Source organism: Lithobates pipiens, unplaced genomic scaffold (genome assembly GCF_037356315.1).
Source record: "Lithobates pipiens isolate NorthernLeopardFrog02 unplaced genomic scaffold, aLitPip1_a1.2 Scaffold_35, whole genome shotgun sequence".
NCBI classification, from domain to species: domain Eukaryota; kingdom Metazoa; phylum Chordata; class Amphibia; order Anura; family Ranidae; genus Lithobates; species Lithobates pipiens.
Genome location: NW_027507811.1, coordinates 10,180,743 through 10,193,328, shown reverse-complemented (window position 1 = coordinate 10,193,328; position 12,586 = coordinate 10,180,743). Strand labels below are relative to the sequence as shown.

General features: G+C 47.6%; 2 protein-coding genes across 2 annotated transcripts in view; both read right to left on the bottom strand.

Annotated features, from left to right (window-relative positions):
* The window catches only part of LOC143955567 (uncharacterized), a 50,671-nt gene that overhangs the window by 23,376 nt on the left and 14,709 nt on the right, over positions 1-12,586 (bottom strand). The window lies entirely within an intron of this gene.
* LOC143955692 (uncharacterized) lies at positions 7,876-10,168 on the bottom strand. Its single transcript, XM_077465803.1, has one exon. It carries the CDS (start codon positions 9,803-9,805, stop codon positions 8,003-8,005), a length of 1,803 nt encoding a protein of 600 aa, XP_077321929.1. The 5' UTR covers positions 9,806-10,168; the 3' UTR covers positions 7,876-8,002.

Below are 12,586 nucleotides of genomic sequence, written 5' to 3'. Positions count from 1 at the left end.
TGTAAAATGGCCGCCAGATCAGGTCTATTTATAAGGTAGGGGGTATGTCCAATTGTCCATGTGCTTAAATGTCTCAATTGGCTTTCCTGTACCCCATGATGGATGTGTCATCATGGGTCAACGTTCCTCACAATGTAAATGCATATGTCCACCACGCGAACAGCGCCAGAAGTCCGCCGGTTTGGCAAATCGTGAACGAGCAAAATTTGCTGTAAACCGACCGCCGGGCGAACCGCAAGGCCATCCCTACCCCTGAATCCACCACTAGTAACCAATCAGTGATGGTAGGCAAGTTGCCTACAGGTGCATCTGATAGTGGCTGGCCTAGGCTGGCTGAGGTAGGGGAAGAGTTATTGTGTTGGTGCTTCCGTTTCCGGGCTTTTTGGATCCTGCCTACTCACCAGCGGTATGAATATGGGAGAAGGTTGGGTTCGAGCTCTCTGGCTCACTCTCTCTCTGTTCAGATGGGCCACATTGGAAAGGACATACTGTAGCTGCTGTGTTTTGCAGTCCATCAGAGGCACCAGAGGTTCTGCAGAACAACCAAGACATGGAGAACACCATAATGGACTACTACCTTTCTGAGGTACACCTGGGCAGCCAGTTAGAAGTAGTTAGGGACGTTACGACACTACTGTTCATGTTGGACTGTACTATGAAGCTTTTCAGTAAAGTTGTATCAGCTTTTTTCTGAGCCTGCTCTGAAGTTATTTAAAGGGGTGAAATTTGTTTCTGAAGTATCAAAAGAACCGGGGTCTGTAAAGCACATGTGGGGTATGAAGCTCAGCTACTACAAAAGGTCTACTTGGCAAGTCAAGCTAGAGAAGCAGTGTAGCACCAACCAGGCACTAGTACAAGTCATTAGGTGTGGCGCCTGGTAAAGGTGACGGGTCCTCAGGTAGCGAGGGGGTCGATGTTCTGGCTCCCTCCCTAGCAGTCAGTTTCCAGGAGCAACTGGAGCTGAACCCACGTTACGGAGATCCAGGACCTGGTCACATGAGTACGAGATTGAATGAGTTAACAATGCATGAGGTCCCTGCTAGGTGCACAGCGGGACCCCATTCTGTTATAGAGAGTGAGGTAACAGAGGTACGCTGGACTGGTGGAGTAGGGCGGGCTCAGCAGTGTCCCTCCTAATGCAACATACATCAAGCTAAAGTGTGTAGTGACACGGGACAGCACTTTTCAGAGGAACTCTCTATTTTATTACAGCTACAGCTCATCTTTAAGTCGGGGAATTGCCCTTAATGTTACAATGACTACAATGTCTCTCCACTTGTTGGCTAGTAGGGATGAGCTTCGAGTTTGAGTCAAACTCATGTTCAACTCGAACATTGCGTGTTCGCCTCTTTGGCGTACAGTGAACAATTTGGGGTGTTCGTGGCAAATTCAAAAAGCCATGGAGCACCCTGTACAAGTCTATGGGGGAAATCCAAAGTGCTAATTTTAAAGGCTAACATGCAAGTTACTGTCCTAAAAAGTGTTTGGGGACCTGGGTCGTGTCCCAGGGGACATGTATCAATGCAAAAAAAAAAGTTTTAAAAACTGAAGTTTTTTCGGGAGCAGTGATTTTAATAATGATTAAAGTGAATCAATAAAAGTGTAATATTCCTTTAAATTTCGTAATTAAGTTTCCCGTGCTTAGAACTGTCCCTGCACAAATTGTCATTTCTGCAGGAAAAAAAAGTCATTTAAAAGCACTCGCGGCTATAATGAATTGTCGGCTCCCATAATACAGAGAACAGTCATTGAAAGTCATCGATTAAAAATAAATAAATAAAAAAAAGCATGGGAGTAAACAGTGTAGCACCAACTGACCCCCAAAGTGTGTACAGATGGGAGGGTAAGGGGTACAGGATACCCATGATCAAGAAAACTCCAGAAAAGGCCAAAACAAAAGTGCCTACAGTCTTCCCAGATAGAAAACCTTGAAGCTGACCTGGCATTCTCGACTGTAAGTCATTCAATCAGCTTCCAACACCCTTGGGAGAAGACATCATACTCCAGTGAGATCCAAGCTTTTTTTTTGGCCCTCAAGACATCTGGGAGGTCCCCCATGACTCCTCAATTCCCCAGCCTACACAAGCTAGGCCTCAAACCCAGGACTTTGCCCAGGAGACACGTTTTTGTCTCGTTTCGTTCCTAATCAAAATTTGGACAAAATTTTCATTATTTGGAGATTTGGATGTATCCAATAAAGAATAAGAATAAAATAGAAAGAATATGGCCACCTTCCGAAATTCAAACTTCAAATAGAATAGAAACAACTATTTTTCCCAATGAATTTCAATTGAGAGCAGAACTATTAATTCACCACTACATATAAATAGGCACTCCTGCCTATGGCAGGGTGGCTACAACAGTTACCAACAAATGATTGGCAAGTAGTGATGGACGAACTTCCGACGGGACGTTTCGTGAACACGGCCGATAGTTCACGAACCGGAACGTTCGCGGCGGGCCCCATTGACTCCAAAGGGAGGCGAACTTCGCAAACCTACAGGTCAAATTTGCAGCCACAAAATAATTAATAGCTGTGCAAACATAGTCCAACCACCCACGTGGCCAATGACATAACACATGTATGAGGTGAATTTGGGATCGACAACTACAAGCATTCTTTTTTTATATGGGAAATTGTTGTGACAATTCAGGACTGTGGAGCGCATGAAGGCAATGGAGGAGAGGGAAGGTCAGGGACCAGGGTAGGCAAAGAAGAGGGTGCAGGAGATGATCACCAGCAGCGTGACATACAGCAATGACACCTGCACCGTGATAGAGTCATCTGACAACAGCACCGTGATAGAGACCACTGACATCAGCAGCGTGACATACAGCAATGACACCTGCACCGTGATAGAGTGATCTGACAACAGCACCGTGATAGAGAGCACTGACATCAGCAGTGTGACATAACGCACTCACACCAGCACCGTGATATACAGCACTGACAGCAGCACCGTGACAGAGAGCACTGACATCAGCAGCGTGACATAACGCACTCACACCAGCACTGTGATATACAGCACTGACAGCAGCACCGTGACAGAGAGCACTGACATCAGCACCGTGATATACAGCACTGACACCTGCACCGTAAGCATGAAGGCAATGGAGGAGAGGGAAGGTCAGGGACCAGGGTAGGCAAAGAAGAGGGTGCAGGAGATGATCACCAGCAGAGTGACATACAGCAATGACACCTGCACCGTGATAGAGTGATCTGACAACAGCACCGTGATAGAGACCACTGACATCAGCAGCGTGACATACAGCAATGACACCTGCACCGTGATAGAGTGATCTGACAACAGCACTGCATGCGTCAGAGTTCATACAGGTAGACGTTAACTGCACATTTCTGCTGGAGCAGCCTATCAAGCATATAGAAGGTTGGCATGGCAACGTCTCACCTGGCATGTCGAATAGGTTCTGGGGAGCTTGGGCGGCGCAGCGGAAGAGACGCTAGCAGCGGAAAAGGAGGAGTCAGCTGAGGAGGAGAGGGAGGAGGATGGAGTAGGAGGAGGAGGAGAAGAAGAGTCAGGCCTGCATGCAATCCGTGGCGGTAAAACCAAATCTACACGGGTGCCATGGGTTACATGCTTGACTGCTCTCAGAAGGTTCACCCAGTGGGCAGTAAAAGTGATATACCTTCCCTGTCCGTGTTTGCTAGACCACATGTCTGTGGTCAGATGTATCTTGGCACCGACACTGTGTGCCAGAGATACATTCACTTGCCGCTGAACATGGCCATATAGCTCTGGGATGCCCTTCTCTGAGAAAAACTTCCTTCCTGGGACCTTCCATTGTGGTGTTCCAATGGCCACAAATTTGCAAAAGGCCTCCGAGTCCACCAGTTTATATGGCAGTAGTTGGCGGGCTATCAGTTCTGACAAGCCAGCCGTCAACCGTTGGGCAAGAGGGTTATCCGGTGTCATCATTTTTTTACGCTCGAACATTAGGCCCACGGAAGCCTGCCTTTTTTCAGAAAAACATGAGCTTTGCATGATGGAAGGTGGAGTGGAGGACAATTGTGAGGAGAGAGGAGAAGGATAAGTAGAAGACGAGGCTGGACGGTGAGAGCCTGGAGTGTGGCTTTGTGTGTTCCTTTGCTCCCACTCGGCTCGGTGATGGCTGCCCATGTGCCTTCTTAAGGCGGTCGTCCCTAGGTGAGTGTTGGGCTTACCGCGACTAATGCGTTGACTGCAAAGATTGCAGATGGCAACGCTATTGTCAGCAGCGGACACGTTAAAAAAAGCCCACACTGCGGAGCCATGTGCCGGTGTCCTGGGAGCGCCAGATGTGACCGTACATGGTCGATGACTCGCTCCTGATACATTTGCAGTCTGCTTTGTCCCTCCTGTGCAATGTAAGTTATTCCTGCTTCTCCTCCCTATCTGCTGGTCCATATCTCCCTCTGAACTCCCCTCCTCTTCCTCTCTTGTGGGCACCCACGTGACATCACTAGACACGTCATCATCAACGTCACCTTCCCCACTGCTATAAGTAGAGATCTCGGAGTAGGCAGCAACACCGGGGACCAACCTCCTCCTTGGGCTGATCTGGGTACTGTCGTCAGACTGCTGAGTAGCGGTTGTTGCTACCTCCTCTTCCTGATCCAATACCAAGAGTGGCTGCGCATCAGAAATGTCCTCTTGATATGGATCGGAAAATAATTCCTGTGACTCAAGCGGAAGGTATGTGGTGGTGGTGTTGTTGTTGGTAGTAGTGTCTTTGGGGGTGCACATAGCAGAGAGTGAAGAAGAGGGTGCAGATCGAGAGGATGAGGAGGGTGCAGAAGAGTAAGGCTGAGCGAGCCACTCAACCAAGTCTGGTGCGTCCTTTAAAGTAATTGAATGCACCTTCTCACTTTGGCTCAAGCCTGTTGCTCCTGCCCTACCCCTACCACCCCTGCGGAAGGGCCTGCCTCTTCCTCTGCCTGTCATTTTTTAAATGACCCTGTGACAAAACTCTCAGTCCCTATACCGATGAAGGACTGCTGCAGTATAGGGCAGCGGTCAGCAGTAGTACACCTCAACCCTATGTATTGTGGACCGATACCAGTCCTTATAGAATAGCAGACTGTACCTCACTCAACCCTATGTACTGTAGCACCCTAGACAGACCAAGTTACCAGTCCTTATAAGGACTTTTGTGGACCAAGTAGGTTGTGTGTGTGATTAGCAGACTGTACGTCAGTCCCTATACCGATGAAGGACTGCTGCAGTATAGGGCAGCGGTCAGCAGTAGTGCACCTCAACCCTATGTACTGTGGACCTATACCAGTCCTTATAGAATGGCAGACTGTACCTCACTCAACCCTATGTACTGTAGTACCCTATACCTTACCAGTCCTTATAAGGACCTTTGTGGACCAAGTAGGTTGTGTGTGAGTGATTAGCAGACTGTACGTCAGTCCCTATACCGATGAAGGACTGCTGTAGTATAGGGCAGCGGTCAGCAGTAGTGCACCTCAACCCTATGTATTGTGGACCGATACCAGTCCTTATAGAATGGCAGACTGTACCTCACTCAACCCTATGTACTGTAGTACCCTATACCTTACCAGTCCTTATAAGGACCTTTGAGAACCAAGTAGGTTGTGTGTGAGTGATTAGCAGACTGTACGTCAGTCCCTATACCGATGAAGGACTGCTGCAGTATAGGGCAGCGGTCAGCAGTAGTGCACCCCAACCCTATGTATTGTGGACCGATACCAGTCCTTATAGAATGGCAGACTGTACCTCACTCAACCCTATGTACTGTAGCACCCTAGACAGACCAAGTTACCAGTCCTTATAAGGAGCTTTGTGGAACAAGTGGGTTGTGAATGATTAGCAGACTGCAGCAGAAGGGCAGCAGTAAAGTATAATATTCTTTCTATATTTGGAAGAAATAATATTATACGTGTACAAGCCTATTACCATACCACTGATACCAGTCCTGAAAAGAACCTTTGTGGAACTAATAGTAACAGCTACTGATTAAACTGACCCTCACTGCCTGACACACTGCTTCCTGCCTGTCACTATATAAACTGACAAAACAGAGGCTACTGGAACAATAATTGAAATAGCACTTTTGTGGACCTGATAGTAACAGCTAATGACTAATCTGGCTGTCCCTGCAGCACACACCGTCCTGTCCCTTTCTCTAAACTGATAAAAGACACTCAGGCTGCTGCAACAATCAGTAGCACAGCAAACCTATATACACCTAACACCTATATCAGTCCTGAAAAGAACTTTTGTGTACCAAATAGCTAGCGATTTGGGTCACTGCAATCTCTCCCTGCTCCACACAGCAACCTCTCCCTATAGTGACAGAAGAAAGAATGTAAAATGGCCGCCGGATCGGGTGTATTTATAAGTTAGGGGGAATGTCCAAGTGTCCATGTGCTGTAATGTCTCAATTGGCTGTCCTGTACCCCATGATGGATCTGTCATCATAGGTCAAAGTTCTTTTACACAGTAAACACGGAAGTCCGCCGGGCGAACGGCGGCAATAGTCCGGCGAACAGCCGAAATTCACTGCAAAACGACCGCCGGGCGAACCGTTCGGCCATCACTATTGCCAAGTACCTGTTCCTGATACCAGTGGAACACCATCCTATACCCCAACGCCGTGTACACACCATCGGACTTTTCGACTGACTGAATTCCGTCAGACTTTGACGGACTTTCGTCACATCGGACTTGTCTACACACAATCACCCCAAAGTCTTCCCACAGAGAGCCCCTGTATGAAAGCAGGCCACCTGCCCAATCAGCACACGAAGGAGCAGGGATGCTGGCTGATACCACATGGTCATATTTGATTGTCATTGACCAGATATGACCACGTGGCTATGATGTCACCCTCATCTCTGCCCCTTGGTTATCTGTGGCTGTAGGGTGGGGAATTCCCGGGCTGCAGCGGATTGGGATGGTGCTCAGCTTCAGGTGGAATGTGCGTTTTGAACCTATAAAATATCTGTAAAGTTGAGTGATATTGTGAATATTATTCAGGCATAGTATACGACTTGCTATACGAAAAATGGCTTTGGGTTTTCATGCTGAGCTTTCATTGTGGTACACCCTATGTGGAATAAAAAGTCCTAACCCCTTTATTACCACGGTACATCTTTAAATGGTGGCTTGGAAGAACGTTCTTTACCCAATGACATTTATAACCACCACTGGGTAAAGCACCATGGGGCAATCTTTGCACTGGCTGGAGGCAGTGTACTGAGTCGATCCAAATAGCTCTGTACCTTTTCAATCTGAGTGGCTCTGTACCTTGCAGTGTACCGAGTCGATCTGAGTGGCTCTGTACCCTGCAGTGTACAGAGTTGCTCTGATTGGCTCTGTACCTTGCAGTGTACCGAGTCAATCCGAGCGGCTCTGTACCTTGCAGGGTACCGAGTCAATCCAAGTGGCTCTGTACCTTGCAGTGTACTGCAATTGGTATCAATGTTTTTTTTTTCTTTTTTACCCTTTCACCCCCCTCAATCTGTACACCTGATTATCAGCCTGTCTCTTTATATGACCATATATTAACCCCTTAACCTCCCCTGTCCTGCACATTGACCCCTCCTCCTCCCTTTGTGTACGACCCATAGCATAAGGCTGCTCAGGCAACCACCTTTGGGTGCCAGGAGGAGGGATCTGAACCCCCCCTAATCATTTGTTGGGGATTCGTAACCCCTTCCCCTCCGCCTGTACACACCAGTATTTGCACTGGGAGAGCTCCGCACACTTTCGCCGTGTAGATAAAAACCCCTGCACCAACCCCACATACAGTTGCCAAGCTCTGTGTTTGAACCTCCTAATCACCTTCATGTTTTTTACATTTCACAAAAATTGTGGCAAAAATAAAATGAAACGAGATTGGGGTGTCTACTTTCCAATATGGAGGTTTTCATACCGCCCAACATTTTTATTTGAAATGTTTTATAACAGAAATTAAGATGTATAGCAAAATATGATTTATATAGAAGACATTTCCCGCACTGAGGAAACTAATACTAGTTGAGGGTTGTGTGGGTTCTCTGATGTCTGGTAAGATTAGACTTACGCAAGAAACTTTTCCCGCACTCAGGGCAGGAGTGCGGCTTCTCCCCCGTGTGAGATTTCTGATGTTTGACAAGGACTGATTTACACGATAAACATTTCCCGCACTCAGGGCAGGAGTATAGCTTCTCATTGATGTGCAACTTCTGATGTGCATCAAGATCTGATTTCCATGCATAACATTTCTCGCACTCAGGGCAGGAGTACGGCCTCTGCCTGGTGTGAGAATTCTGATGTTTGGCAAGATCTGATTGATCTGCAAAACATTCCCCGCACTCAGGGCAGGAGTGCGGCTTCTCCTTGATGTGCGATTTCTGATGTGTAGCAAGTTCTGATTTCCATGCGTAACATTTCTCGCACTCAGGCCAGGAGTACAGCCTCTCCCTGCTGTGAGAATTCTGATGTTTGGCAAGATCTGATTGATCTGCAAAACATTCCCCGCACTCAGGGCAGGAGTGCGGCTTCTCCTTGATGTGCGATTTCTGATGTGTAGCAAGTTCTGATTTCCATGCGTAACATTTCCCGCACTCAGGGCAGCAGTACGGCGTCTCCCCTGCGTGAGATTTTTTATGTTTGACAAGATCCGCTTCCTGTAGATAACTTTTCCCACACTCAGAACAGGGAAGCGGCTGTCTCGGCGTATGGTGTACAATACGATGTCTATTAGCACGAGCCTTACATGAAAAACTTTTTCCACATTCAGGACAGCAATATGGCTTCTCCCCTGTGTGACGCTTCTGATGCACAACAAGGCTACGCTTTAGTGAAAAACGTTTCCCGCACTCTAAGCAGTCATATGGCTTCTCCCCTGTGTGAATTTTTATATGATGATTAAGAAATGATTGCCTTCTAAAACATTTTCCGCACTCGGGGCAGGCATGCGGCTTCTCCCCTGTGTGCACTCTCCGATGACTGTAAAAATTGGACTTGTCAGAGAAACGTTTGCCGCACTCAAGGCAGCCATACGGCATCACCCCCGTGTGAGATCTCTGATGTGAAACAAGTCCTTCTTCACTTACAAAACATTTCCTGCACTCAGAGCAGGAATATGTCTTCTCCCTCGTGTGTGATTTTTGATGTAGAACAAGTCTTGATTTCCGTGAGAAATCTTTCCCGCACTTAGGGCAGGAATACGGCTTCTCCCTTGTGTGACATTTTATATGATCATCAAGAACTGTTTGCCTTCTAAAAATTTGTCCGCATTCGGGGCAGACATAGGGATGCACACTCGTGTGACATCTTATATGATCAACCATGTCTGGCTTGTGAGCGAAACATTTCCCACACTCAGGGCAGGAATACGGCTTCTCCCCGGTGTGAGATCTTTCATGTTTAACAAGCGATGATTTCTGTGTGAAACGTTTTCCGCACTTAAGGCAGGGATAAGGCTTCTCGCCCGTGTGACATCTCTGATGTTTGACCAATTGTGATTTATGTAGAAAATATTTCCCGCACTCGGAACAGGTAAGAAGTTTACTCGGCTTGTGAGACCCCTGATGTATAAAAAGAGCTAAACCAGAGCTAAAACTTGCCCCGCACTCAGCACAGGGAAACGTCTTCTCCTGAATCTTGGCCCCATCCCCCACAGTACGAGGTTGCTCAGAGTCGGAGGGATTCCGTGGTCTATCCACACTGTGAAGTCCACCATCCATGGTGGAGATCATTGTCTTTTCTCCTCCACAATCTCCTGTGATGTCCTCATCTTCCATTCTACAACCTGGAGATAAAGTGAGACGATCCTTTGAGGGTTTCTCCATGGCGTGTCCTGGAAAAATATAAAAACATCATCAATAGATATGAGAGGGTTAGTTCACTTCCATCAAGATCCCATCTGGATCAGGTAGATATGAGTGAGGAGATGTTCCCTGTGGAGGTCCCAACCAGCCGGGACTTTTCCCCCCACTTCAGTCAAAGGTTCTTTGGTCCTCCCAGATCACTTCTACATTTACACAGCCTTGTCAGAAGAGCAGGAACCAATGGGGGCTGGGAGGTCCATGCTCTTCACACACCCACAAGCCTAGGCACTGGGTCATGTGACCTCTGGTACACAAGAAGTTCAGACCATACCATAGGACAAGTACAATAGGCCTAGGCTTCTATAGCTTCGTTTCTGCCCTCCTCTGGACCAATCAGTGAGCAGTAACAGAGCGGAGATAAAAGAAGAACGTATTACGGCTCACCTGTGCTCATCTCTGTAGGATTGTCCTCCTCTATGGATGTCCTCGTCATTCCAGCCTCCTCCGTATATTGCTGATCATCCCTCACATACGTCTCTTCTACTTCATCCTAAACCAACAGAATGGCAACAATAGAAAACGTTTTCATACTTTTTGTATTCAAAAACAGTCAAGTTATACCGCCGCCTACTGGAGGTTGAGACACTTTCACAGACGTTGCGTTTGCTTTGCTTCAAAAATAATCCCCTTGTCACATTTTTGGTGCTTCAAAGCATCTCCAAAGCCTCCATAGAAGTCTATGACAACGCTCGCTTACAGCACCTGCCGCATTTGAGAGGCTTTTATTCAGGAGTTAGCTTTGCTTTGTTTTGGAGGTATTGCAGGTATGAGATATCCCAGGATGCACTGGGAAACCAACAAGTGAACTGGAAAGACATCAGCAGTCACTTCGGGTTCATGTACTGTATATATATTCTGCCAGTGTCTGGTGCAGACGTCACATCTGGTGTGCAGGGGGGGAGCAGCAGGAAGGTGAGCAGGGCCTGGACTGGAGCAGAGCAACTAACATGGAATGGAGCAACTAGCAGGTGGCACACGTGGTGTGCAACATGGGAACACTCTAGAGGAAGGTGAGTAGGGGATGTATAGAGAGAACTTAGTGGCAGAGCATCAGCGGGGCTGGAGGACTGGAACAGGAGAAACTAGAAGATGTCATGCGTGGTCACAGCACGGGAGCAATATAGGGAGGTGAGAGAGGAGGATCAGCAGAGCTGGTGGTTGCTACCGAGTGGGCGATCAGCAGAGCTGGTGGTTACTATCGAGTGGGCGATCTGCAGAGCTGGTGGTTACTACCGAGTGGGCGATCTGCAGAGCTGGTGGTTGCTACCGAGTGGGCGATCTGCAGAGCTGGTGGTTACTACCGAGTGGGCGATCTGCAGAGCTGGTGGTTACTACCGAGTGGAGGATCAGCAGAGCTAGAGGTTACTACTGAGTGGAGGATCAGCAGAGCTAGAGGTTACTACTGAGTGGAGGATCAGCAGAGCTGGGGGTTACTACCAAATGGAGAAACAGCAGGGGCTCTAAGGTGGAAGAACTTATATTCTTCAGAAGGGTTTGACTGCAGCGGGCAAAAGAACTGGCCATCTTTAGGAAAGGTGAGCATTCCATAATAGGGATGCCAGGAAGGGCACCAGGGTAGCAACCGGGTCCAGTACTCCAAGAAGCAGCAGAATCCCAAAAAGAGCACTGCAGGGCTAGGTCCTTATTAGAGCAGAAACTGGTTCCAGATGACCCTGTAGATCAGGGAGCTCCTCTGAAGAGGAGGGCATCTAAGGGGCGCCTGGTACCATGAAACATTTAAAAGTATCCAGAGATACAGAGGTATCCTGAAGCTGGCAACAGGAGTGCAGATGGAGTATCATTCCAAAAGTCATGTCCCCTTTTTGGACAAGAAAATGGATTCCAGGGTGTGTAGAACACAGGAGGGCCTGGGAAGATACAGATACCTGTGCAATAGCACAAGAATGGTAATGGGGGGAAACTGAATGAGGGTCTTTGTTACTAGGCGGCTCCATCCTTGTGCCCTTCAGAAAGCTCCTTTATCACACCATACTCATCACCATCTTTTTTATACTCTTCTCTAATAACACTATTATAATCCTAGAGGTTTCCACTTCAAGTATATAATAAGACATTGTTGGGGAATTCTGAACCCAACAGTCATTGCAACAGGCTTGGTGGCCATGGTCTTGTTGCCTTCAGGTTCCCCAACCTTGTTGGGAATCTTCTGAACCCAACAGTCAGGGCTACATCCTGGTGGTCATTGCTTTGCTGCCCTAAGGTTCTCCAACAAGGTTGGGAATCTTCTGAACCCAACAGTTATGGATATAGGCCTGGTGGTCATGGTCTTGTTGCCCTCAGCTTTTCCAATCTTGTTGGGAATCTTCTAAACCCAACAGTTATGGCTACAGACCTGGTGGTCATGGTCTAGTTGCCCACAGCTTCTTCAATCCCAACCATGACACTACCTGCATGGAGTTTGCATGTTCTCCCTGTGCCTGCGTGGGTTTCCTCCGGGTACTCCGGTTTCCTCCAACAATCCAAAGACATGCAGGTAGGTTAATTGGCTTCTGTCCAAAATTGGCCCTAGTATATGAATGGGGACCTTGGATTGTGGGCTCCTTGAGGGTAGGGACCAATGTGAGTGTTCAATGTACAGGGATAGGGACAGTTGTAGACGCTCACTCAGGTTGAACTGGATGGACTGGTGTCTTTATTCAACTTAACTAACTATGAAACTATGAAATCTTGTTGGGAATATAATGAACCCAACAGTCAGGGTTACAGGCTTATTGGTCATTG

What these genes read in the sequence shown, in the direction of transcription:
- LOC143955692 (XM_077465803.1), bottom strand. Translation starts at nt 9,805, where the DNA reads ATGGAGAAACCCTCAAAGGATCGTCTCACTTTATCTCCAGGTTGTAGA.